This window comes from Mus pahari, chromosome 3 (genome assembly GCF_900095145.1).
Source record: "Mus pahari chromosome 3, PAHARI_EIJ_v1.1, whole genome shotgun sequence".
Lineage (NCBI taxonomy): Eukaryota > Metazoa > Chordata > Mammalia > Rodentia > Muridae > Mus > Mus pahari.
This window is the reverse complement of record NC_034592.1, coordinates 114,405,494-114,432,654: the sequence shown is the minus strand read 5'-3', so window position 1 is coordinate 114,432,654 and position 27,161 is coordinate 114,405,494. Positions and strand designations below refer to the sequence as shown.

General features: G+C 42.4%; 2 protein-coding genes across 8 annotated transcripts in view; one reads left to right on the top strand and one right to left on the bottom strand.

Annotated features, from left to right (window-relative positions):
- Nucleotides 1–22,115, top strand: part of Rnf24 (ring finger protein 24) — a 54,272-nt gene extending 32,157 nt beyond the window's left edge. For 4 of the 5 annotated variants that reach the window (XM_029536786.1, XM_029536787.1, XM_029536785.1 and 1 more), the window contains exons 2-6: nucleotides 8,749–8,898; nucleotides 13,514–13,556; nucleotides 15,527–15,568; nucleotides 16,344–16,423; nucleotides 17,097–17,320. In XM_029536786.1, coding sequence (XP_029392646.1) covers nucleotides 8,756–8,898; nucleotides 13,514–13,556; nucleotides 15,527–15,568; nucleotides 16,344–16,423; nucleotides 17,097–17,235 — 447 coding nt within the window. In that variant the 5' untranslated portion in view covers nucleotides 8,749–8,755 and the 3' untranslated portion in view covers nucleotides 17,236–17,320. Of the gene's footprint in view, nucleotides 1–8,748; nucleotides 8,899–13,513; nucleotides 13,557–15,526; nucleotides 15,569–16,343; nucleotides 16,424–17,096 lie in introns of all 5 variants that reach the window. The other variant, XM_021193612.2, reaches the window with a different exon arrangement.
- Nucleotides 22,116–23,924: 1,809 nt separating this feature from the next.
- Pank2 (pantothenate kinase 2) overlaps nucleotides 23,925–27,161 on the bottom strand; it is a 33,325-nt gene continuing 30,088 nt past the window's right edge. For all 3 annotated transcript variants that reach the window (XM_021193673.2, XM_029536781.1, XM_029536782.1), the window contains 2 exons: nucleotides 26,296–26,421; nucleotides 23,925–24,364 (listed from right to left, as the gene is read on the bottom strand). In XM_021193673.2, the coding sequence (XP_021049332.1) occupies nucleotides 24,314–24,364; nucleotides 26,296–26,421 (177 nt within the window). In that variant the 3' untranslated portion in view covers nucleotides 23,925–24,313. The remainder of the gene's footprint in view (nucleotides 24,365–26,295; nucleotides 26,422–27,161) is intronic.

The window sequence follows — 27,161 nt, the reverse complement described above, 5'->3', positions numbered from 1 at the left end:
TGAGTTCCAGGACAGCCAGGGCTACACAGAGAAACCCTGTCTTGAAAAACCTAAAAAAATAAAATAAAAATAAACATACCTAGAAAAGATTATGTAAGAATAATTTTGAAATATTAAAAAGAAACTACTACTTCACCCTGAATGAATTACAATGTGTTTAATATGAAGCAGTAGGCTTTATAGACATCATAGTGCTGTCTAATATCACATTCAAGGTGGATTAAACATTTAAATTTCAGGAATAAAACCATGCAAAATACGAAAAGAGGATATAAGTAAACATTTCTTTAATCAGATTTGGCAAAGCCAAAGATAGAAAAAAATAAAGACGGATGACAGATTTAGTGGCAGAAGGGGCCAGCGGACAAGGACCTACAGTAGACATGCTGATTGCACAGAAAACAAAGTCACAATGCCCTCCACTGGCATTCTTTCTTTCTCTTTTTTTCTTCCCTGTCTTTCATTTGGATACAGACAGAAATATTATCTCCTTAGAGAAGAATAGCAACAGAAACCCAGTAAGTGACAGGAAGTGGTGAAAATTGTGACTAGTGAGAACTTATTGGCATCCGTTCAGAGGTACAGGCACTCTGAAGACTGTAACTATGCCAGCACCTCCAACCCAGTTATGCAACAGTACAGCAGCCTGCAGGATGGCCATGCAGCCCAGGCAGCTGTGAAAAACATAGCTTAGTTGTTGAGTGCTTGCCTAGCATGCTCAGGGACCTCAGTGACATAATAACTTTTTTAAAAGTCAGGTTTTCTTGAGCCACTTCGGCTGTTTATATGCCTATAAAGTATAATAATCTAAACTATAAATTAGTATTCAAATTCTTATTAGTTTTTAAAGGTCTCCGAATAGCTATTTTTTTAATGTTTTGTTTGGTTAGTTGACTCAAATCTCAAGCATTTGTTTTTTTCTCTTAATCTATTTTTGGTTTGCCCTTTATTTCTGGCTTACGTGATTTATTCTTCTAAAGTTTAATTATCCAGTTCAAATTGCAGTATTTTTTTTTTTACTTTTACAATTGATAGTATAAAGGAAAGGTTGTGGGAGATCTGTTGATGAGCATCTAGGGTTTCCGTTTCTGGCTATTGCAATAAACATTGAGCAAGTGTATTTAGTAGGATGGAGCATCCTTTAGGTCTGTGCCCCAGATGTGGATCTGAGGGCAGATTGATTCCCCTCTTCCTGAGGAACCACCACATTGAATCCCACTGAACCTGTTCAAGTTTTCAGGCCCACCAGCAAAAGATGAGTATTTCTTTTATTTCATATCTTACCAACATGAGCTGTCATTTGATTATTGATCTTAGCCATTCTGACAGGGTAAGATGATATCTCAAAGTAGTTTTCATTTGCATTTCCCTGGTGACTAAGGATGAACATTTAAGTGTTTCTCAGACATTCGAGTTTCCTCTTTTGAGAATGTTCTATTTAGACTGTATCCCATTTTTAAATTAGTTTGCCTTTTTCTTGATGACTATGTTTGCTTTTTTTCCCCTTGAGTTTTTTTTTTTTTATATATTTTGGTATTAGCCCTCTGTTGGATGTATAATTAGTACAAATCTTTTCCCATTTTGTAGACTGCCAACTTGTCCACATGATAGCGTTCTTTGCTGAGCAGAAGCTTTTCAGATTCATTTATTGTTGATCTTATGCCTGTGTTATTGGCGTTCTATTCAGAAAGTCTTCCTGTGCCAGTTCTCTTCTATCAGGTTCAGTGTGTCTGGTTTTATGTTGAAGTCTTTGATCCATTTGGAGTTGAATTTTGTACATGGTGATAAGTATGGATCTATTTGGATTCTTCTACATACAGCCATCCAGTTTGACCAGCACCATTTGTTGAAGTTGCTTCCTTTTCCCCATAGTGTATCTTTAGCTTTATCAAAAAGCAAGTGTCCATGGGTGTAAGGATTCACATCTAGGTCTTCAGTTCCATCCCATTGATCAATATGTGCATTTTTGTACCAATATCATGCTGTGTAAATATAACTTTATTCTCCTGATGTAATTGTCATTTCAGAGGCTTACTACTGAATAAGCTCATCCTTTCTAGTTCTTCCTAGAACTCTGGCTAGCTAGCTGTTTCAACTCAGTTGTTCTGGCCCAAACTCCTCTCCAAGCTGACTGATTCAATCTGGTTTCTCTCAGCTTCTCACTTAATTGCTCTGCTTGGCCTCAAACTAATTGTCGATTTGTTCTAATCTTCTGGCTCCTTATTATGGATTCAGCTGCCCTCGGGGGGCCTTCACTGAACTGTATGAACTCACAAACGAATTCAATCCTACTATAAAGTACTCACTGCACTGACTCACAACTGACTGACTCCCAACTCCCTGGTATCTCTCTTAAGTAGACTCTCTTTCCTGTCCTTGTGAGAATTGGGCATATCCTATTCTGTTAAGTCTTTTCTCTGATTCAGTCACTTTCTCCTTCAATTAGACACTGTTGTTTGGGATTAAAGATACTAAGGGTGTGACTGTATTTCAGCCAGAGTTGCCATGTTGTTGGATTAAAACTCCTCTACAACACTATTTTTATTATTATAGCTCTGTAGTACAATATGAGGTCAGGGATATGGTAATACCTCCAGCAGTTCTTTTATTATTTAAAATTGTTTTAGCTATCCTGTCTCTGTGTGCATGTGTGTGTTGTGTTTCCATATGAAGCCAAAATTTGTCCTTTCAAGATCTGTGAATGGAATTTTGATGGAGATTGCATCGACTCTGTAGATTGTTTTTAGAGGACAACTGTTTTTACTGTGTTAATCCTACCAATCTTAGCATGGGAGATATGCTGTCTTCTTCAGTTTCTTTCATCAGTGTTTTAGTTTTTATCATACAAGCCTTTCACTTGCTTTGTTGGAGTTACCCCAAGATATTTTATATTATTTGAGGATATTATGAAAAGTCTTGTTTTCTTGATTTCTTTCTCCATCCATTTGTCACTTGTATATAGGAAGGCTACTGATTGTTTTGAGTTGATTTTGTATCCAGCCTCTTTGCTGAAAGTTTTATCAGCTGTAGAAATTTCCCACTGGAGTTTTTAGGGCCACTTATGTATAATATCATCATCTGTGAATACTTCGATAACTTCCTTTCCAATTTGTATGCTCTTGGTCTCCTTCTGTTGTCTTACTGCTGTGGCTAAGACTTAAAAGTACTATGTTGAATAGTTATGGAGAGAATGGACAACTTTGTCTTGTTCCTGATTTTAGTGGAACTGCTTTGAGTTTCTTTCTATTTAATTTGATGTTGGATATAGCTTGCTATAAATTGCTTTTATTATGTTGATGTATATCCTTTGTCTCTCCAGGACTTTTATTATGGAGGGATGTTGGATTTTGTCAAAGGCCTTTTCAGTATCTAATAAAATAATCATGTGGTTTTCTCTTTCAGTCAGTTTATCTGGAGAGTCATATTTATCCATTACATATGTCGTGCCATCTCTGCATCTCTGAAATAAAGCCAACCTGATTATGGTTGATGATCGTTTTGCTATGTACTTGTATTGCATCTATGTTCAAAAGGAAAATTGGTCTGTAGTTTTATTTGTTGGGTATTTATGTAGTTTGGGTATCAGAGTAACTGGCCTCAAAACAAATTGGACAAAGTTTCTTCTGTTTCTATTTGGTGGAATAGTTTGAGAAGTATTGGCATTAATTCTTCTTTGAAAATCTGGTAGAATTCTGTGCTAAAACCATCTGGCCCTAGGTGTTTGGTTGCTTTTTTTGTTTGTTTTTTGTTCTTGTTTTTTGGGTTTGTTTTGTTTTGGTAGACTTTTAATTACTGCCTCTAAATAGAAGTAATAAATAGGGGTTATAGGTCTGTATGTGCATCAATAAATTATCCTTTTTTTTCTTAGATATTCCAATATGATGGAGTACAGAATTTTAAAGCGTGTCCTTGGTGATTCTTGAATGTCTTTAGTGTCTGTTAGGTCCCCCTTCTCATGTCTAATTTTGTTAATTTGCATATTCTCTCTATGCCTTATAGTTAATTTGGCTAAAGTTTTGTCAGTCTTAGTGATGTTCTTCTCAAAGAAGCCACTCTTAGTTTCATTGATTCTTTGTATTAGTTTTGTTATTGTTTCTATTTTATTGATTTCAGTCCTGAGTTTGATTGTTTCTTGTCATCTTCTCCTTTTGGGTATGATTTCTTCTTTTAGTTTTAGAGATTTCAGGTGTTTTCATGGTAGTCTGAGATCTCCCCAGTTTTTTTTGTTTTTGTTTGTTTGTTTTGAATTTAGTTCTTGTAATGTAGGCACCTAGTGCTTTGAACTTGCCTGATACAACCACTTTCATTGTGTCCCATAAGTTTGGATCTGTATTTTTCATTAATTTGTACAAAGTCTTTAATTTCCTTTAAATTTCTATCTTGATCCATTTTTCATGCATTAGTGTGTTCTGTGTTGTTCAGCTTCCATGGGTCCAAGCTTTCTCTTGTTTCTGTTGTTGACATCCAGCTTGAATCCATGGAGTTCATGTAGGATGCAGGGTATTATTTCAGGGTTAAGACTTGCTTTGTATCCAAGTATGTGGTCAATTTTAGAGAAAGTTCCATGAGCTTCCAAGAAGGAAGTGTATTCTTTTTGGATGGAATGTTCATATACTTTTTGGAAGGAAGTATATTTTGTCTGGATGGAATGTTCTATAGTTTTTGCTAGGTTCATTTGGCTTATGACATCATTTGGCTTCAGCATTTCTCTGTTTAGTTTTTGTCTGGATGACCTGTTAATTGATGAGAGTAGAGTATTGAAGTTACCCACTATCACTCGCTGTATGAGGATCAATATATGATTTAAGCTGTAGAAATATTTTGTGAATTTGGGTGCCCTTGTGTTTGGTGCATAAAAGAATTGCAATGGTCTCGTGGTGGGTTTTTCCTTTGATTATGTAGTGTCTTTCCCAATTTCTTCTGATTACTTTGAAGTCTATTTTGTCACATATTAGAATGGCTACACCAGCTTCCTTCTTAGGTCCATTTGCTTGGAATATCTTTTTGCATCCTTTTATTCTGAGGTGATGTCTACCCTTGATGTTAAGGTGTGTTTCTGGGATGCAGCAGAAAGATGGATCCTGTTTTCTAATCCAGTCTGTCAGCCTGTGGTTTTTGTTTTTGTTTTTAAATTGGGGAATTGAGGCCATTAATGTTGGCAGGTATTAATGAACAGCGTTTATTTATTTCTGTTATTTTGTTGTCATGGTGTACCTCTACCTTTGCTTTGCTGGTGTGGGGTTATTTATTCCTTGTGTTTTCTTGGGTATGGCTAACCTCTTTAGGTTGAAGTGTTCTTTCTAATATCTTCTGTAAGGCTGGATTTGTAGGTAGATACTGCTTAAATCTGGTTTTATCATAGAATATCTTATTTTCCCATCTACTTTAACTTTTTGTTGATTCTTTGTGAATTTCCCATTATGCATCCCAATCCCACTCATCTCCCCATCCCTCCACATCCTCCCTCTCCACCCTTGCAACCTCCTCCCAATAGAAAATGAACAAAATCTTGATGTAAAAGGTGCAATGTGTCACACAGTATACCCTATTACCAAAACAGCTTTTCATGCAGATGTTCATTGCATTGAGTCATTGGTCTGCTTTGGGGCCTCTGACTTCTGCTGCACTATCAATACTGGATCCTCACTGGAACTCCTTCAGGACTATTGTTGCCGTGTCATAGAGATTCTTCAGCTTTGGTTCTGCAGGACCAGCGCTTTCAAATGCTCCAGCAGTTCATAGATGGAGTACATGTTGGGATAGGCCAGCTCCAAATCCTGGGTCTGGGTGGTATCTGAGTTGGTCAGACTTCCCCTCCAGCTCTCCCACACTCATCCCCCCAACTTGGGAGTGGACCTGGTTCACGTTCACCCATTCCACCAGGGCCAGCTCTCCAGCACTGCCCAGGCAAGGGGCAGAAACAGCTCATCTGCTTTCACACCCACACCAGGGCCAGCCCTACTGTGTTACCCAGGTAAGATGTTAGCTCATTCTTAGTGCTGCAGCTGATGCAGGGTGGTGCTACCTTTCCCACAATGCTGAGGTGAGGGGTGGGCTAGCTCTGCACAGCCCTCAGAGATGTCCACATGGCCTTTGGTGTAACAGGACCCCACAGCAGCATGGGCCAGGACCTCAGCATGGCCTCAAGTGGAATTATTGGCTACTCATATTACTACCCTTGAGTCTCTGATTCAGCCCCGCTTCACTGTGTACACACCATTCTACCTCTTTCTATCTCTCCATCTCTCCACCACTTACTCACTCATCTTAGTGGCACCTGGAGCCCCTCTTGGTGTCTGGAGTCATCTTGGGTGTGCTTTACCTACCCAGGCCACCATCTATTATGATTGACATTTTTGCTGGGTATAGTAATCTGGGACAGTATCCATGGTCTCAGTCTGTAGAACATCTTTTTATTCTACATCTGACTTTTAAAGTCTCCAGGGGGTGTGTGGGGGGGTGCTGGAGGGATGGCTCAGTGATTAAGAGCACTAACTGCTCTTCCAGAGGTCCTGAGTTCAATCTCCAGCATCTATATGGTGGCTCACAACCATCTGTAATGGAATCCAATGTCTGAAGAGAGTGACAGTATATTCACATGCATAAAATAAATAAATCTTTTTAAAAAAAAGTTCCCATTAAGATGTTAGGTGTTATTCTAATAGGTCTGCCTTTCTATGTTACTTGGTCTTTTCCTTTGTTTGCAGTTTTTAAATATTCTTTCTTTGTTCTGTATGCTTAGTGTTTTGACTATTGTGCCCAGGGGCATTTCTTTTCTGGTCTATTTTCTGTGCCTTTGACCTGGGTTGTCTCTTCTTCTATCCCTATTCTTCTTAGGTTTGGTCTTTTCATTTCATAGTGTCCCAGATTTTCTTGCTGTTTTGTGCCAAGATTATTATTTTTTTTTTTTAGACTTAACATTTCCTTTGACCAAGGTTCCATTTCAAATATCATACCTTCAGTGCCCGAGATTCTATCTTCCATCTCTTGTATTCTGCTGGCAAGGCTTGCCTCTGAGGTACCCATTCAAGTTCCTACATTTTCATTTCCAGATTTTCCTCAGATGTTTGGCTTTCTTTATCAATGCGATTTCCATTTACAGGTTTTGAATTGTTTTACTCATTTCCTTCCATTTCTGTTTGTGTTTTCATGGAGTTCTTTAGGGAGGGTTATTCATCTCCTTAAGATCCTCTATTGTATTTATAAAGACTACTTTAAAGTCCTTGTCCTGAGCTCCAGCTATATTGGCAAGCCTTAGGACCTAATGTAGTAAGGGTGTTGGGCTCTAGTGGAGACATACTGTCCTTGTTACTGTTTTTATGCCCAAGTCTAGGCATCTGGTCTTGTCTTTGGGTACTGTTTTGTTCCTTGTTTTCTGTTGCCCTTTCTGGATCTTAGGAGTGTGTGGTAGCTGTATGTTGCCTGGTAGGGGATTCTTCTGGGATCCTGCCATTGGGGGTTTCAGTTAAATTTATTTCTAGGTCTTGAGAATAAGATTGGGGTTGGGTGGTTTGAAGGGATCTCCAAAAGGGAAGAAAGCAAGGTGTTCCACAGGGATCTGCTTGGTGTCCTGGGGATGGGGACAGAGGGAGGGGCGCAGCAGGTGGTCTGCTGCAGAGCTGGGTAAGACTGGGGGACTGAGTGCTTCCCTGACCAGTAGGCTCCCAGGGAACTCAGTCCACTTTTTATGACTAGGACTTATTCCATTGTAGATGACAAACACAGTTGTTTACCTGTTCATCTCATTAGGCATCTAGGCCTTTCCACTTTCGAGCAACAATGAATTGTACTGCTAAGAGTATTTATACACAGGCTTTGTTTGAACTGTTGTTCTCAGATCTTTGTGATATTGCTGGATTGGAAATGTTGGGTCACATGATAATCCAATTGCGTTTTCCACTTTCTTTTGTATTGTTTTGTTTTTGTACATTCTCACTCTATATCCCTGAATAGCCTAGAACTTCTTGTGTAGACAAGCTGGCCTTGAACTCCCAGAAATCTACCTACCTCTGCCTCTGAACACAGGAATTAAAGCTGTGCATTACCAGGCCCAACTCTATTTATTATTAAACTTTTTGAGAAATAACCAGACTGTAACATTAGATGCTATGTAGTTACTTAATCCTCTCTTTCTGAGGTCATGTGCCACAGGAGGGAGGGAGCCTCTTCTCTCCCCTTTATATAGGTTCTAGGCATGGGGCTGGCTTGTCAGGCTTGCTATCCTGCCAGTCCATATGAACTATTTTTATGTTTACCATTCTAAGTACTGGTAAGTTAAAAGGTGAATATTGCTACATTAAATGGGTGTTAAGTTAGATGATCTGAGAAGTTTTAATACATGTTTTTCTTCTTGCACTTAAAGGTTTTTTGTGTTATTACTGACATTTCATGTAGTACCTTATGAATGTAAATTGAAATGCTCCATTTTGAATGTAATAAAATTGGTAAATATTTGATGATAAGTGAATGAAAGAAAGAAGATAAGAATAATAATACTTTATTTTAGTTCAGGTCAGGCATTAGAAAACTTTTGCCTCTCAGGTATAAATATATAATGCTGTCTTAGTTCTAAGGTGGGGGTTTGGTTTTGGTTTGTTTATTTTTTACAGTCTTGCTATGTAGCTTTGGCTAACCTCAAACTCATAGCAATTTTCCTGCCTCATTCATCCAAGGGCAGGGATTACAGATATGCACTATGATGCCTGTCCACATCTAATTCTTTTCCATTCTTTCTTTCTTTCCCCACAGTTCATCCATGAGCTCAGATTTCCCACATTATAACTTCAGGATGCCTAATATTGGATTCCAGAATCTGCCTCTCAACATCTATATTGTGGTTTTTGGCACTGCTGTGTTTGTCTTCATCCTTAGTTTACTCTTCTGTTGCTACTTGATTAGGTAATCAATTTTTATTCTGTTCAAATATTTCAGAATATTTGAAACAGTCATTTCTACCATAGGGTCAAAATCGATTATGTGTAAGAATGGGCCAGTTTTCTAAAGCCATGGAGGCCTAGCATTTTAATTGTGGGCTGGTGTTTAGTAACCCACTTTGTGTAATTTTCAATCCTATCTGCTGATGAGGTGTTTTCCTCTGTAGTATAAATTGGTCTTCAGTAGTTTTTTTCCACAATATTAGCACCCCATTCTGATATCTTACATCACTGTCTCTAAGATTTCATCTACTTTCTTGTTTTAGGTTGTGTTTTGTTTTGTTTTGTTTTGAGACGGAGCCTCAAATCTATGTATCCCTGACTGGCCTGGTACTCACTATGTAGACCAGGCAGGCCATGACCTCCTAGAGTCCTGACTTAGTCTACTGAAAGTTGCTCTGGTAGAAGGCATTTTGCACCACTGTCATCTGAAGTCATCATGGGTCAGAAGACAACATTTTAAGTCAAGAGCCATACCTCTTGCTGCTGGTCCTTAAGTGCCTCTCTGATGCAGTAGTTGTGTATGGACATAATTACTTACCTGCACACCGCACTCAACATTCCACACTCTAAGTGTTCAGTATGTACAGAGACATGGGACAGAAGAAGTCAGCACACGTGGGGTGAGGTGGTACATTTTGCCAGTAATGTTTCATGCTTGGCTGACTTGTTATTATCTAAACACTTTTACCTTTTATAGCATTAAATAGAGCCTATTTTTCAAAGCCAAAACTGACTTAAAAATTTTTATGCAAGCCAGGTAGAGTAGCAGACACTTGTTATATTAGTGAGATGAAGCCAACATGATCAAGAGTTTAAGGCCAACTAAACTACATAGTGAGGCATACATATCAAACCCCAATTTAAAATGTTACATGAAGCCCAGTGTAGTGGCACAGACTTTAGTCCCGGCACTAGGGAGGCAGAGGCAAATGGATTTCAGAGGCCGCCCTAGTCTATACAGTGAGTTCCAAGAAGTTAGCCAGAGCAACATTGTGAGACTTTGCCTCAAAACATTTGTTTGTTTGTTTGTTTGGTTGGTTGGTTGGTTGGTTGGTTGGTTGGTTGGTTGGTTGGTTGGTTTTTTGAGACAGGGTTTCTCTGTGTAGTCCTGGCTGTCCTGGAACTCACTTTGTAGACCAGGCTAGCCTCGAACTCAGAAATCCACCTGCCTTTGCCTCCTGAGTGCTGGGATTAAAGACGTGGGCCACCACTGCTCAGCTCAAAACAATTAAAAAATGTTACATGATCTTCAAAGAGTTTTTGTTTGGTTGGTTGTTTTTGTTTTGTTAAAAAGTAGGCTATTAAAGGAGAACGTTATTTGTTTTGAGACAGGGTCTCTCTGTGTAGCTCAGACTAGCCTTAACCCTTGTCCTTAGGTTTCTGAGTGTATGTTGCTTACAGGTAGGAGCCTCTGGACTGTAATTTCCCATAGAGTAAGACTGCCTGTCTCACAAAAAGAAAAAGAAGGGCCAGGTGGTTCTCACACCCAGTCCTAATAATACTCAGGATGACACAAGTAAATCCTGAGTTCAGAGCCATCCTGAACTACACAGGAAGGGTTTGAACACACTGCTGAATAGAAGTTTAGAATTCTAATCATGATAGGTGAAGGGAAGTTGTAAGCCAGCTCTCCCCTCTCCTTGCATGCTAGACAGGCATTCTATTGCTAAACTGTAGACTAGTCCCAATATGCCAGAGCAACAAATGATGATCATATTAAATTTTAGCCCACAGAGCATAGACCATTATAAATGGTGTAAATTTGGGGTTTTGTTTTTGTTTTCAGATATGATCTTATCTTATGGCCTCGATTAGCCTGGAGCTTGCTGTGTAGACCAGGCTGGCCTCCAGCACCAAGGTTTGCCTGCCTCTGCCTCCTGAGCGTTGGGATTAAAGTTGCAGGCTGCCATAACTGGCTGCATTCACTCTTGTGTGTAAATCCCAATTAACTATATAAATAATTAGGGCCTCATGGTAAGAACGGTGGATGCTAATATTAGTGGAAAGAAACTTGAGCAAAAAAATAAGAGAGGTCTATGATTTTAACTTATCTCCCGGAGATGTGTGTCAGAAATGGTCCAATAGTGACTTTATGGTTGACAGTGCCTGAACTAACCAAGGATAATTGTCAAAGGTTCGAACAGCCAAGGAACTGCCCTGATAACAGAGGCAAGGGAGACATAACCAGGAATCCTGAACTGGACTATGGCTAAGGAAAGGGCATGAGTGAAGAATCTTGTGGAATTCAAATGGGTCCATTGGTGATAGATGGCCAATGTCCTGTCAGCATTAGGCCATGTCACTTTCTACTGTGTGGTAACTGTACTGTAATTCTGGAACTGTAAGCATTGGAGAAACATGAAAAAGTATGTGAAACTGGGCAGTGGTGGCGCACGCTTTTAACCCCAGCACTTGGGAGGCAGAGGCAGGTGGATTTCTGAGTTCGAGGCCAGCCTGGTCTACAGAGTGAGTTTCAGGACAGCCAGGACTGCATAGAGAAACCCTGTCTCGAAAAACTGAAGAAGAAAAAAAAAAAAAAAAAAGGCTATGTGAGCCAGGCATGGTAGGTCAGGGTACTATGGCAGTTCTTAAGTTCCAAGCTGGTCTGGTCTACATAGTAACATTGTCTCAAATCAAAAATATATACTAGGGCTGGTGAGATGGCTCAGTGGGTAAGAGCACCCGACTGCTCTTCCAAAGGTCCGGAGTTCAAATCCCAGCAACCACATGGTGGCTCACAACCATCCATAACAAGATCTGTCGCCTTCTTCTGGACTGTCTGAAGACAGCTACAGTGTACTTACATATAATAAATAAATAAATCTTTTATATATATATATATATATATATATATATATATATATATATACACTAATTGTTTGCCTTTTATCTGTTTATTTTGGAATAAAAGTGGTGGTTTTTATGTGCATGTATGAGTATGTGTAACATATGTGTGCAGGTGCCAGTGGAGGTTAGATAGCGTTGGAACTGAAATTATAATCACTTGTAAGCTATCTGATGTGGGTGCTGGAAGCAAAACACTGGTCTTCTCATCTCTCCGGCCCCTAGAATAAAACATTTAAAAATAGCATAGGATGTTTTTTTCATGGTCTGTTTAGTACAATGTTTTGTTTTGTTTTTTTCACTAATAGTTTTTGCTCATGATTCCACTAAGTGCTTCCAATGCTGATGTGTTATATCTTGTATGTCTAAGCAAAAGAAGACTGGATGGTTTTTTACTGGATGTCAGATAAGCTTTGTTTGTGCTGTTGGCCCTGAGATTTGTGCTTTAAAAACCCAACAATGTACATTAAATAAGGTATCTATGAACAGGAGAGAAAGAGGGGGGGAAGAGGAGAGAGAGAGAAGAGAGAGAACGAGTGAGCATGGTATGACACTGGGCGTTAGGTTTCTAGGACCCTCTCAACTGTGAAACAGGTGAGTCCAGACAACTAAAGTGTGTGTCTTTTAGGGCATGGCCACTTCCTAGCCTCTTCCTAGCTTCTGACCCTAGCTTTCCTCGACTTATGGCTGCTGTTTGGCTGCTGCTCTGCAGTCACCTGGTCACCTGGCCATTTTCCTGTCTCTCCCATTGCCTAAGTTACACCAGATCCAGGATTCAGAGTTTTAAGGGATGCCATTGCAGCCAGTATGCAAGGTCAGGCCGAGAGAGCACTGGCAGGGTGCCATGCGGAGGAGAAAGTCCACGTGTCGCACATGGTAGTTGTTACAGACAGGTGCTGTAGTTCATGGGGAAAGAAGGAGCTTGATAAATGTTAGAGAGCCAGTGAGAACCAGTTCAGGGATAAAAAGAATCTAAGACCCTACCTTACAATTCACATAAAGTATAGCTCTCAGCCCTAAATGTAGGAGATGAAATAGTACATGATTTTTCAGAATGTGGGGCATTGTCTTAAGACCGTCTTATGATGCCCAGGCTGGCCTCAAATTCTCTGTAGCCAAGAATGACCTTAAACTTTTGATCCCTTTACCACTGTCTCAAGTGCTGGGATAACATGTTATTTTTGGTTTTTTCAAGAGAGACTTATCCTCTTAATCTTTGGCTAAGCAGACATTTCTGTCACTGGATACATCCGTTAGGGACTCTGGATTGGAAGAAACCACATACAAAGGTGAATGCACCAGGTGACCCATGGACGTGAATCTTAAAGCAGACACAGCTCATCTGCATTTGGCCAATAGGGCCTGTTCTAAGGGTGTACACTGACTGGGAAAGGTCATTTAGAAGCTTCAGGGAGCCTCGGAAGAACCTATATCTTGATGTAGGTGATAATTATTCCTGCAGATGCATTTTTTACATTTCTGAACTATGTACTTAGTTTTTGCATTTTATTGAATTTGTGAATTAATTTTTTAATTAAGAAGAATGAGACAAATTAACTATTGAACTAAGACTTTGCTTAACATGAAAAATCTTTATCTTCATTACAATGTCTGATGTATTGAGTCTTGTTTCAATGAGATTTCTCTAGAACTTAAGAGTGGGTGATACCCCATGGTTCAGTGGGTATTCTCTCCAGAATCTCAGTATCTCACTGTTCGTTTGTGTCTTTTAGGCTGAGACATCAGGCACACAAAGAGTTTTATGCCTACAAACAGGTGAGAAATGGAGTTACAGACAGCTCTTACTGTGCTTTTCAATCAACCTTGAGTCTGATTTCCATTCATAGTTGAAGCTGGAATTATCTTACTATGGGTTCATCTTCGCTTTTCCTTTGTCAGTTTATACCACAGAATAGAGCAATTTGATTTTCTAATGTGATCTTTTATTGGTATTTGAAGCTATAGAAAATTTAGATGATAGGATAAAATGATAGAATTTCAGCCAGTATTTGTTGAAGAAAAATGTGGTCATCTGTAATACTTGAAGTCACCACTGATTTAATGGAGTGCATATCCCACTGTGTGGGTCTCCTCCTTTGTGAACAATAGGGGCTGCCCAGAGGGGCCAACTGTGTTCCTGTGTTCACTCTCTTGCCCTTGGGTCAGCAGCCTTTCACCCATGTGTTTTTGATCACCCCAGCTTGCTTTGTTGGTGCTGGCATGCTTTGTTGTTTTAAACAGGATCTTACTAACTGCCCAGGGTTGACCTGGGACCTATTTTGTAGTCCAGGCTGGTCTGAACATGATTACTCTTAACTGCTGAGCCATCTCTCCAACCCCCTTAAATCATTTTCTATTTGAATGTTAAACATGTAGAATTTAAACATTTTAACCAAATTTAACTTGTCTCATTTTCTCCTTTAAGATAAACATAAGCTGGGCAGAGGCAGGTGTATTTCTGAGTTCAAGGTCAGCCTGGTCTACAGAGTTCCAGGAAGCCAGGGCTACACAGAGAAACCCTGTCTGAGGGTGGGGGGGGAGGGTGGAGAAGAAGGGTAAACATAAGTAGAGGCTGTGGAGAGATGGCTCAGTGGTTAAGAGCACTGACTGCTCTTCCAGAGGTCTTGAGTTCAATTCCCACCAACCACATGGTGGCTCACAACCATCTGTAATGGGATCGGATGCCCTCTTCTGGTGTATCTGAAGACAGTGACAGTGTACTCATAGACATAAATTAATCTTAAAAATTTTTAAAAATATTTTACATACGCAGGTGTTTTCCCTGCATATCTGCATTTCCCTGTTTGTCTGCGCAGCATGTGTCTGCCTGGTGTCCTTAGGCCTAAAGAAGGCATGAAAGAGTCAGATCCTCTGAGACTGCAGTTACAGAGGGTGTGAGCTGCCATGTGGGTGCTGAGAATTGAACCTGGGAAATCAGTGCTCTTAACAACTGAAATCTCTCCAGCCTCAAATTTTTTTAATGATGTGTATTATGAAATTTTTATTTTTTGATAGAATTCTTGCAATGTTACGTTCATTTCAGCTGGTGTTTGTTACCACGCACCCAAAACAGATTTAGGTAAAAATTTTCTGAGGAAATCGGCATATAATAATCAAACTTCCAAAATAAAATTCACTTTATATTTAATTTTGTATGAACTACAATTCTCATCAGCCAATACTGCTTTACTGAATATGAGGTTATTGCTTCTACCAAATTTATCTATGTCTTTAAGAAAAGGAAAGTATTGCTCTACTCTCAAAAGTATAGCTGGAGGTGAAACTTAGAAGAGTGCCTGCCAAGCATGTACGAGGACCTGCGTCCAGTCTTCAGCACCAAGTAAACAGCATAGGCACACACCCTAATCACAGCCATTCAAGAGGTCATGGCAGGAAGATGAGAGGTCAAAAGTCATTATTAGCTACGTAGTGAGTTCAAGATCAGCTTGAGCTATCTTTAAAAAAATAACTCAGCAGGTGGTGGCACATGCCTTTAATCCTAGCATTTCTGTGAGTTTGAGGCCAGCCTGGACATCCAGGGCTATACAGAGTAAACCCTGTCTTAAAATAACAACAACAAAGGTGGGTTTTCAGAATATTTGAAAGATTGTTGTTAATTGTAGTACTCAGAAAGAGTCAGACAGATCTCTCTGAGTTTATGGCTAGCCTGATCTACATAGTGATCTATATAACCTGATTCACTATATATTTACATTGGTATAAGAACTTTTTTTTAAATCTTACAGGTTATATTAAAAGAAAAAGTAAAAGAACTTAATCTTCATGAGGTAAGCTGCTTTTAAATATTTTCATTGTTCCTTGAGCAGTTTTCTAAAACAAGTGGTGTGCTTGAATACCTTCGTTTTCAGAAGCTGAAAAAGTGGGCATCTTCCCCTCTCCCTGCATCTCAGTGACTGTGACAATACCATAAGGCACATGGTGTATTATCAGTTAGTCCTCCTGGCACTGTGACAAAATGCTGGATAGCAATTTACAAAAGAGAGGTTTGTTGTGGCTCCTGTTCTAGGTCTCTGTCCATCACGGTGAAGGAGTGCTGGCAGTGACCAGGCTTAGCCACAGCCCTGGGTGGATGAGCTGCTCCCACTGCCCTCCCATAGGAGGCAGAGACAGCAGCACAGCTGCTCGCCCGGTTTTCCTCCTGCTCCTCCCCTCCCCTTATTCAGTTCGGACCTAGCCCACATTAAGGTGTGTCTCCCTCCTCAGTTACAGCTCTCCAGTACATTTTCACAGCCACAGTGACTATGTACCCCGTGATTGATAGTGAGGATTAACCCTTACATTAAGTTTCAGAGTTCTCGAGGACTGGTTTTGTGAGATCTCATTTGTAGCACAGGCTGTCCTTGAATTCACAACAATCTTCCTGCTTCAGCCTCCCAAATGGTGGTAGGCATGACTCAGCATGGCTGCTTTAAGAATTCCATTTAATACTTGTTCCTCTCACTAGCAGCCTTAGGGTTAGAGTTGAGTTGCTTTGCTGAGCTTTAGGGACCCACACCGTGTTTTGTGGTGAACACTGGCCTCACCTGTGGCTTTGCCTTTCAGCTCTGTGCTGTGTGTCTAGAAGACTTCAAGCCTAGAGATGAACTGGGGATTTGCCCGTGTAAGCATGCCTTTCACAGAAAGTGAGTATTGGTGTGGAATTATTTAGTGTAAACCAACTTGCTGTGGGCTATAGGGCACTGCCAGCCAAGCTTGATGGTGTTACAATTGGTCTGTAGTGCAGAAAACGGACAACACTCCACAGGGTGGGGCCTGTGCATGTGTACGTGACATTAGAAGGTACCAGGGAAGTGGAACATGAACACCACTGCAGGCTTGGGCAGAGATCCAGCCCATCCTACACCTCTGTACAGCACTTTAGCTGGGCTGTCCAACAACTCTTTCCATCTCTTGATGCTGTGTTTTAATCAAACCATTAATTTTAAGTCACAGTAAATATGTAGGTATACATGATGCTGTAGGGCCACCTCCCTTTCTTCTGACACATTCATATCCCCTCCTGGAAATTTTTTTGGTTTCTCTTATTAAAATCTGTTTTTTCTGCTTTCCTTCACCAGCATACTTTATAAGAAGTCATGTGTGACCAGAATTATAAAGTACTAACTGTGGTTCTTTCACGTCAGCCTGTAGGAGCTAGAAGGCTCTGGCTTGTCAGAGGGTGATGTGTATTCTGCTGAGATCGTACCCCAAACTCCACGCTGGCTTTGTGTGACTGACATTCTCAGCAGTGAGCTCAGGCAGGGGCTGTTGGAAGTCTGGAACTGACTTCTCCCACTTGGCTGTCTTGTTCTGCAGGTGCCTTGTTAAGTGGCTGGAAGTCCGGAAAGTGTGTCCCCTGTGCAACATGCCAGTGCTGCAGCTGGCCCAGTTGCACAGTAAACAGGACCGTGGTCCCCCTCAGGAACCCCTCCCTGGGGCAGAGAATATTGTATAGCTTGCTGCAAGGATCAGACTGTTGCTGGACACATCAGTATGGAGCCAGGAGAAACACAAGCAGACTCCGTTTTGGCTGCTCTCTGCCTGGGGCACCCACTGTCACTTCCTTTGCCTCATGAAGAACTCTTGAGCCAGGCAAGCTGAGACCCTAGGCATCTGGATCTTGTGACAACCAAAGCACCCTGATATTACCCTATGCCAAAAGGAGTGAATGAGCCTGCAGATTTGGTTTCAGAAGTTTCCTGAGCATCTCCTGTGTCTCCCAGGCACCTCCACATCAAGCAAAAGGGAAGATAAGCACAGGTGTTAGAGACCAGACTGTGAATGGGGCTTTGATGCCTCCCCACCTGTGGACCTGTTAAGCTGCTGTGCAAACTTGACAGCCTGTTGTTGCCACATGTCCTCTTGGCATCCCGAGTCCAGTGAAGCCAGTTGTCCCATCAGCTGAAGCACAACTGGCTGCCAGTATTTGGTGAGGCAGCCCCTGCAAGGCTTTTCGGGTTCTGTTCTTTTAATGAGGCCATCTTGGAACCTGAAGACTTTGGGAACAGCAGCAGCAGAACCCCTGCCACACGTGCCAATTCACACTTGCTGTCAAATCTTCCAGGTTGAAGCCATTGGAAACACTTGGAAAGGCCTGGTCAGGAGCTGTTCTGTTTCTGTCTGCCCTCCTAGTCATCAGTAAGACCCAGCAGGAGCTTAACCCTGAACCTCCACTATCCCTGTGTAACCCCGGGGCCAGGGTACTGCTCAAGTACACCACAAGTATAGTGTGATTCCATTACAGCTGCTGGCCTCAGCCCACTGGCTAAGGAGTCTTGACTCCTCAGATGGCTCCAAAGAAGAGCCTCTTAGCAAAGCCAGTCCTCAACCCACCAGGATGGCCAGGACACACACTCTGGCTTCTCTTCTCCTCTGCTCTTTTTCTACATAAGAAAAATGTCTTACTGCATTTTTAAACATTTATCCCAAATAAGCTCCATGTAATTCCGAAGCCAGTGAGCCACTTGGAGTTGTAAATAATTTGAGGAAGCTCCCGCATGGCTGGCCTTCTGTTGGTGTGTACCTCAGTTCTGTGGACTTGAGATCCCTAACTGAAGGGGTTTTTATAGGGAAAATGCATGCTGCTCTTTGGCTTTCTGTCCAACTTTTCTAGAGATAACTGCCTCCAATAGGCTTTGTGAACAGAGTAAATCTGCCGTGTAAAGCACAGACTATTATTCTTACATAGCTTGCTTTCCCTTCCCTTGTCACAACAGTGCCACTGCAATGCCTCATCAACTGCTCTGCTCTGCTCCATCCCACAGGTGTGAGGAAATGTTTTCATGAAGTACACTCTGGCATGGAGATGGAGGGCTTTGCTACTGTTCTTGGATTCTACCTAACTTAGAATGAGAGGGGACCTGCCTTTGCCTCCAGTAGCTGGGATCAGTTGAGGAAGAAAATTCCAATTTGTCTAAAAAGTGCTATGGAAGTCAAGTTGTGGCAGTATACATCTGTATAGTTCCAGCCAAGGCAGGCAGTGTCACAAGTTTGAGACCAGACTTGGCTTCATAGTAAGATCTTCTTGCAAAGGAGGCAGCAGGGGTAGGAATAAGGGCTCTTGGCAGAGTCTATTTGGAAAATTACAAATCCCGTTGGAAAGAATAAGCTGTTCCCAGTGTGCTGTTTGTGATGGGGCAGCTGGATTCCTATGCAGGGCAAGGGAGTGTGAGACTTTTTCTATGAAAGCCTTAGCCTGATTGACCCCAGGAATTCATACCTATGTCCCTCTGTTTGTAGTACCATAGTCAAATGCCCACTCAGTTTACAGTGAAATGTTTTCAAGTGACTAACTCCAGAAGTGGGCTTCTGGCTTAATTTTGTTATAGGCTAATATCTAGCATTTCATATTGCATAACTGGATACAATAAGGAAATTCCCCCCCCCCCTTAAAGATTTCCATATGATCGATACTATAAATTATTGTCACTCACAGCTTTCATAGAATCTTGGCCTTTAGCTTTAGCTGCAGCCTATCCTGTCCTTGGACTCAACTACTCAAAAGCCAGCATCACCAAAGCCCCGTATTTCTAGAGGCAAGATTGCTCCTTAGACTTCCAGATAGGTTAAGGTGGTTGGTGTGCAACCTGAGTAGTCAGGGGCATTGGAAGAATCCTGGGTGCTTTGCTCCGCTTGACCTGAATGAGGTCTCCTAACCTTTTCTGCTCAGCCACTTTTAATGTGATTTCTTCCTAAAAGGCATTCCTTGGGCTGGAAGCTGCAACTGCAGAGTATGTTTCTCATCTCCCTTCTTGGCCACTGCTCCCACTCTGGCACCTGTCAGCCACAGCAACCCAGTATCTGCTCCTGATGTCTGGGTCACCCATCAGTGCTTCCTCTGTATCTGCAGCATTGGCCCAAACTTACAATGAGATCACCCTTTGCACACCATTTCCTAAGTTTCTGCTAACCTTGTTGTGTGGATGTATAAGGATTTGGGTCTACTCTCAGACCACTGGACTCTTGTTAAGTGTCTTAAGTAGCTAGAGGATTGGGTGTCACTGTGGGCTGTAGCATTAGAAGTGGAACATAACCTATCTATCCTACCTGGGTCTCTGTAACATACAAAAATTGACATCTGCAGCTTTTCTTTGCCAAGTATAATTTAGTTTGGTCTATTCCTAAAGGTTCTTTTAACATGTACTTGCCTAAGCAGGAAGTAGAACAAAACAGCCAGGTAGGGACAGGTAGCCTCTGGGTGAGATCTGTGCTGAGGAACAAGGGGCCTCCCACCATTGCCAAATACTGTTCTTGACAAGACTTGACAAAAAGATCTTTCCCATGGCTGTTCAACAGCATGCTATCTATAATTTGTTACAGCCACTCTAAGCTGTGCTCAATACCTACAGCACTTACTTTCTGAGAATCTGAGATATCTATAGCAGTTCCTGAGAGCTCTATGCAGAAATGCTTGGACTAGTTTGACTTGGTTGCTTGTGCTTTTCTGCAGGTCAACCTCTCAGACCCTCCTTTCTTCAGCCACCACCTATGAACTAGCAAGGTCTCTTAGATGATCTGCCAGTCCAGTCTGGTAGGCACAGGCACAGGGGAGCAGGAGCTGCTGATAGCACATATCTTCCTGGTCACAAACTCAGGAACTTCTGAACTATGGGACTAACCCCTGGCTCCACCACAGTCTCTCTTTGAGACAGGTTCTGTGTACTCCTGGTTATCCTGAAACTGTATAGACCAGTCTGGCCTCAAAATCAGAAATCCAGGGCCTTCTGCCTCTGCTGCAATTAAAGGCAGAGCACCATGCCGAGCCTCCACATTGAATCTTGACTTGCTCAGTCTTCCTCGAGTCTTTGAATAGGTAATCCTTATGAAATTCACACATCACAATAGTTGCCTTCCTTGAAAAAAACTATCCCATTCATTTTTGTTTCTTTAGTCTCCTTTTATGGGAATGTGTGTTGAGGGTGGGGGGGAGGCTATACAGAGCCTACACAGAAGTATATCTTGTGTGAAAGGTAAGCCTGAAGTAGAGGTTTTTGCATTTACATTCCTTTTTATATGGCTTCCTTCACAGATCCATCCCTCTGTACCCCTAATAAAACAGCACAGCTGTTTTCCCTACCCTCTGTAGGATGACAAAAGCTTCCCCCCAGCTCTAACCAGTCTCTCTAGGTGCCTGGACCAGCTGCCACCTCCCTCCCTCTCCATCTTAGTTGGTGCCAGTGCTTTTGAAGCAGGAGAGCGTGTATTAAGGTAGAGGTCTCCTAAGTCCCCAGGACTAACAGTCATTCTGCAAATGAGACATAGAAGCAAATACTTTGTATAGAATTCTCCCACCCAACTCTCATCTTTGCCCTCTCCCCTTCTAAGGTAAAAGTTAAAGCTGTCTCCTACAGGCAGCCAGTGGGGGAGAAAGCAGCCCTGCACCTTGCTCTCCAGCATCCACCACCCAAGGTCTTCCCCACTCACCTGCTTCCCTGCAGCCTAAGCAGCAGCCAGTAGGTAAAGTGGAGACCCACCCCTTTGGCACTTCATCAACTCTCTAGCCTGGTTAAGAACCTCCTGCGGGGCTGGGGAGATGGTTCAGTGGCTCAGAGCACTGGTTGCTCTTCTGATGATTCAGTTCATAGAACCCACCTTCAGTTACAGATCTTACATGCAAGCAAACACTCATACACACAAAAATAAATTTTTATTTTTAAAAAATTGCTTAAAATGGGACCAATAAAGTATTTAACTTAATCTTAGAGGTCGGGACCTAAAATGCCAGGTAAAGGTTTTTTAAATAAGATTAACAGGACTGGGTTCACTAAGTTGAACACCTATCAGTTTTCAGGTTCAGCTTTAGAACCCACATTATTTCAAGATGCTTTTATTCCAGTTAGATCAGCACGTATCCAAATTCTTACTTCCTTTGTTCACAGGATCAGGAAAAGCTACCCCTGCTGTTTCAAAGACACGATGTAGCTCAGATCATGACCTCACCAGTGTTAAGGGACTCGTGGTTGAACCCTCAGCGCCGTCCATGCCTCTCCTTCCAGGCTGTGATGGAGAATGTAACGGCTTGGAGCCATTGCCTCTGTCTGCTGGCAAGTCATGTCCAGGAAGGTGGAGGAATGGCACTTTAGTTTTGTCATTTAGCCCTATGGGGCTTATTTACTAGACATAACTCCCTCAAAAAAGGTTTATGAAATGCTGAGCCTCAGGTTTCATAGACATGTTTGTACACTAAGAATTCTGCAGCAGAATATTTTTAAACATTGTTTTTTTGTAAGCTATATTTTTGTATATTTAATTGCTATTTTAAAACTTTAATGCATTTTTTGCTAATCACTTGTTTAAAAATAAAACATGCATGTAATTGACCCAAATGTGTAAATAAAGAGCAAATTTTGAAATACTTTGTATTATGGACCTGTCAACTTTTGCACTAGGGTGAGGTAAGGTGTGGCACACTGATGGGGGAAAGTCATCAGGCCACGCCACACCATGCATTCCATTTGTGACCACCAGCATTTGCGGTGGCTTGATGTACATAGCTTTGTCCTTTGACAGCCTGCAACATTCCCATAACTTGCCCTAACCCTAATGCCAGGTGGTGAGCAGCGCTGAACTCGGCTTTAGCCCACGGCTTCACCAAGGCACACATAACCCTGGAGCTACCTCCAAGCAACCTTGTAACCCATCTAAAACAGTTTGCTCTTGGACTCCCGTGTTCCTATACCCCAGGTGGCTTTCCCTGTAACCTCCTCCTTCACTGCCGATCTGTCTTGTTTTCTTGTGCCCTGAGGTTCACTAACCCCTCCCACAAATAAATACATCCTCTGCTTTGTCTCTGACCCAAATGACCCGTGCTTTGGGAATTCTCAAGACCAGACATTCTAAAACCAAACTAGGTCTCCTCAAGCACCTCCTAGACCCAGCCACTGATGCCCACAAAACATTTCCTCTCTACACTGGCCAGCCTCCTCCCATTTTAGTTCAAGCTACTTTGTGCTCCAGGGCCACAAACCTTCCTTCCTGAGTGGGAGGAGTGAAGTGGAGCTTTAGGCTATCAAAACAATGACCTGGATTGGACAGCTAAGAAAAGACAAGATGGTTCTAACAGACACTGCAAGTGGCTCCAGTTCAGAAGTGGCTGTGAGGTGGAATGTGTGTATTTCTGCAAATAGTGCTGGAACCAACAGGAAGAAGACAGCTTGGAGAGACTCACAGTGGAGCTTGAAAGTGGAACTGTCAGAATGAGACAGCAGCCAGGGAAGCAGGTGAGAACTGGGTAAGATGAGGCTCTGAAACAACCCTTTGTATTTACGGAGTTTACTAGTGGCGCACACCTATGATCCCAGCACTTGGGGGGGGGGGGGAAGGCAACTGGATCTGCAGTTCAAAGTATTATTGTTGAGTTTGAGGTTAGCCTTCACCACCTGAGGCACTATTTAAAAGAAACAGAACCCATCCCCAGAATGACACTGGGCTGAGCACAACTGAGGAAAGAAATAGACAGTGATGGTGTGGGTGCAGAATAGTACCACACATCCTGTTGGGATCTTGTTGGGATCCTGAGGTTTGTTCTTCTAACACTGTGGGAGCTTCAATGTAGCAAGACAGAACCATGAATACAAAGCACTCCTCACAACTGTCAAATAGGAGTCACCTGAGGGATGGCAGGGAGGAGCCCTGGACAGATGGAGAAACTTTCTGATAAAAGTGGAGAGTTTTGAGGATCTCTCCCAGGAAGCAAAGCAGGGTTAGTAGGAGGGAAGGACTACCATCCCTGCAACACCCTGTGTACTGTGCTGCGTGAGACCCCAGCACAATGGAACCCTCAGTCCTAAAGGGCCAAAGCATGTAGTAAAAGCCAACTATATCCCTGTGGGAATTGAGAACCATCAAGCAGGCTAGCCAGCCAAATTCAACCCTGAGTTCCCATGGTCCAAACCAACAAGAGTCTTCTGTTGCCCCAGAGCTGGCACCAGAACCCACGGCTGAATGGCAGAATCCTCCTCAGCCAGAGCTCAAGGTTTCCATTCCAGCTCCAAGGCTGCTGTGGACAGGCCCACCCTTGCCTTCAGCTACAATGCAGGCCATCTCTTAAAACCTGCCAAGTTTTCAGAAACTTGAAATAACCCATTTTAGCTTAACATAGGCTAAACATGATCCAGCGCACAAAGAAAGATGACCTCCAAGGCATACTGATGAAACTGGTTAGATTCTCACATACATTTCAACAGGACAAGCAGTCAGCTGCTGGTGGGAGTCCAGAGAGCTCCACATATACCCAGTGGGTGATGCTGGAATTCCAAAGCACCCCAGGGGTTAATAACGCTGCCCTGAAGAATACCTTATAAACAGCAAATATTCATACTGTCTAGACGGGGGGATCCTTACTGAATACTAAGTTAGACAAAATTTTAAGAATTTATCTTGATGTCTTAGAAAAATACATTTGTTTCTTGCTCTGATTTGAGTAGTACACGATCATAAAACTTGAGTCTCTTAACAAAATAAAATAAAATAAAAATAAAAATAAAACTCCACAGATGTCTCTGTGGCGGGTCTCAGGAAGTCCTCTCGGTAAGTCAGGGTATCTTCAACAGCTCAAGGAGTGCTCCAACGGCTCCAAAATAACCCTGAAAATTGACACACCACAAGTAAGATTTTTAAAAAAAATTTTAAATCTGTAATGGGGAGGGGTAGTGTGCGTGTGCATACAGAAGCCAGAAGCATCAGATCCCCTGGAGCTCAAGTTGGCTAGGCAGCTGTGAGCCACCCAAAAGGGGTACAGACAACCACACTTCAGGTCTTCTGCAAGGGCATTGTGTGCTGTCAGCCACTGAGCCAGCCTCCAACCCAGCAGGGTCATTAACTCCCACAATTAGGATTACTTAAAGCTAGCACAGCCCTTTAACACCTAACCCATTTGTTTCCCAAGCAGAGAGAGAATATCCAGTCTGGAAAAGCCCTAAGGAACTCTCTTGCAGGGAAGGGCTGGATGTTGGAGATGCCCAACAAGAAGAGAAGGTACTACAGCAGCTGAGGGAAGAAAGGTCTGGCAAAGATCTTGTTCTACTTAGTTTTTTGTCAACTTGACAAAAACTAGAGTCAGTTTGAGGAGAGGAACCTCAATTGAGAAATGCCAATTAGACTAGCCAGTAGGTAAATCTATTTGGCATTTTTTTGATTAGTGACTGATGTGGGAGGGCCCAGCCCACTGTTGGGGTCCGACCCCTGGATAAGTGGTTCTGGGTTCTGTAAGAAAGGCTGAACAAGCCCTGAGAGCAAGCCAGTAAGTCTTCCTCCATGGCCTTTGCATCAGCTCCTCCTTCCAGGTTCTCACCCAGCCTGAGTTCCTGCCTTGCCTTCCCTTGATGGACTTACGGCCAGGAAGGGATATGTAACCCAAACAAACCTTTCTTCCCCGAGCTGCTTATGGTTATGGTCTATATCACATCAATAAAACCCTAACAATGACAGATAGTGGCTCTCCTGTCCTGGGGCAAGGGCCTGTACATTTCCAACAGCCAACGACTGGAGATGAGAAATGAAGGATGAACACCTGAATGGTCTGGAAGGGAGGGAGAAGTGGAAAAAGTTCAAACCTACCTATACAGGAGGGGATAAGGGTGGAAGGTGAGTTCAACAGCTTGGTCTACAGAGTTCCAGGCTAGCCAGCTACATAGTGAAGCTCAGTTTGAAAAAGAGGGAGAGGGGAGAAGATACATGCCTTACTGACTCCAACAGTAAAGAGTGGCCTCAGACAGAAACCAAAAAACAAACCAAAAAACCAAAAAAGGATAAAAGGATTAAGTAACAAAGGGGAAGTTTGAGACGAATACACACCTCCAAATTGCTCACTGCCTGCTAACCCGATGGCCTGGCATTGAGAGGGCGGACAAGTCAGTGTCCTCAGGACCACAATAATGAACGGCAAGGCAGACATCAACATGCAAATGAGACGCCTCACCAAGCAAAGGAGCCAAGAACAAATGGCCCAAGCTAAGCAGAAGGAAAAAATGAGCAACCAAGGAAAACAACTCAGAGTCCATGAAGATGTGACTACAGGCTGGGTTCCCTTATCCAGTCTGCCTGGGACCAGAAGTGGTTCTGGTGGGGTATTTTAATGTGTCTGCATAGACTGACTAGTGTACCACATCTAATCCAAAAACCTCAGCACTCAAGTTGCTCAATATCAAATTTGCTGCCCAGAGATGTTTAATGTGTATAGATGGAGAGGAAGGTGGGATGCTATTCTAAGAAACTATCCCCACTGCTTACCTAGAAAGAGGTCCAACCCAGCCCTGGGAAGCAGACATTAGGGAGATTGTATAAAGTTAAAACCAGTTTGATCTATATAGCAAGTTCCAGTACAACCATGGCTACATAGCAAGGCCCTGCTTCAAACAACAACTGTTTAAACTAGCTCAACATTCACCTCAGTACATTGGTAAGAAGTAGGTTCAGAACCAACAATAAAAGCCCAAGGCCACTGCATGGTTGCAGTGAGAACAGAGGACTCACTCTGTGCCCTTATGTAGTACAGTATTGGAAACAAGTCACTCACCTCGTGCTCGGAAAACAGCGCTTTCAGCTGCCCCTTGGACCAGTAATCCAGCGCATAGGCCAGAAGCCGCATGGCGATCGTGTTGACTCTCAGGAAATTGCCGACAAATACGACCTGGTTAATGTTCTGAGCACAGAAAAGCAACAGTGAGTTCACACCCTGATTTCTGTTTCCTCATAAAGCTAAACCTGGCAGCAGCATGTAGTTTCAGCAGCAACTTGACTGACTGATGGATCAAATTCAATCCAGTTGGTTCAGGTCTAGTGAGATCTGATATTTAGACAATGCTGGGCCCACTGCAAGCTTGCCCCAAAGTGTACACAGAATGATTAGTTAAAAAAACTTAAATATGATAAACAGTAACATTACAATAAGAAAAATATAACAGTAAGCTAAAAAAAAAAAAAAAAAGTAGAACTCCTGATGATTAACTCTGTCAACCTATTAGATTAAGATACCCCGGGGCATTAGTGAGGCACAACTTTAGGTTTATCTGTGAAGGTACTTACAGAGAGGTTTACATCGGTGGGTGGGGGCACTCTGAGGGAAACAGAAAGCCAGCTGAGCACCACAATTGACCGTGCTCCCTTTCATTCCTGGTCCATCCATTTGTGCTCAGGAGCCTCACAGTCACACTGCCACAAGCACAAGCAATTCCCATCACTAGTTCACATAAATACTTCTTCCCCTAAACTGCCCTTGCCAGAAACTTGCCAAGAGGAACAGGAGTACAGAGAGTCTGAGACAGACACCTCAGTAAGTAACAGTGCTTGTTCTGCATGAAGGAGGACATGAGTCAACTCCCAGCACCTACATCAGCTCTCGGGCTGCACATTCCTGTAACCCCAGCATTGTGGTCTAAGACA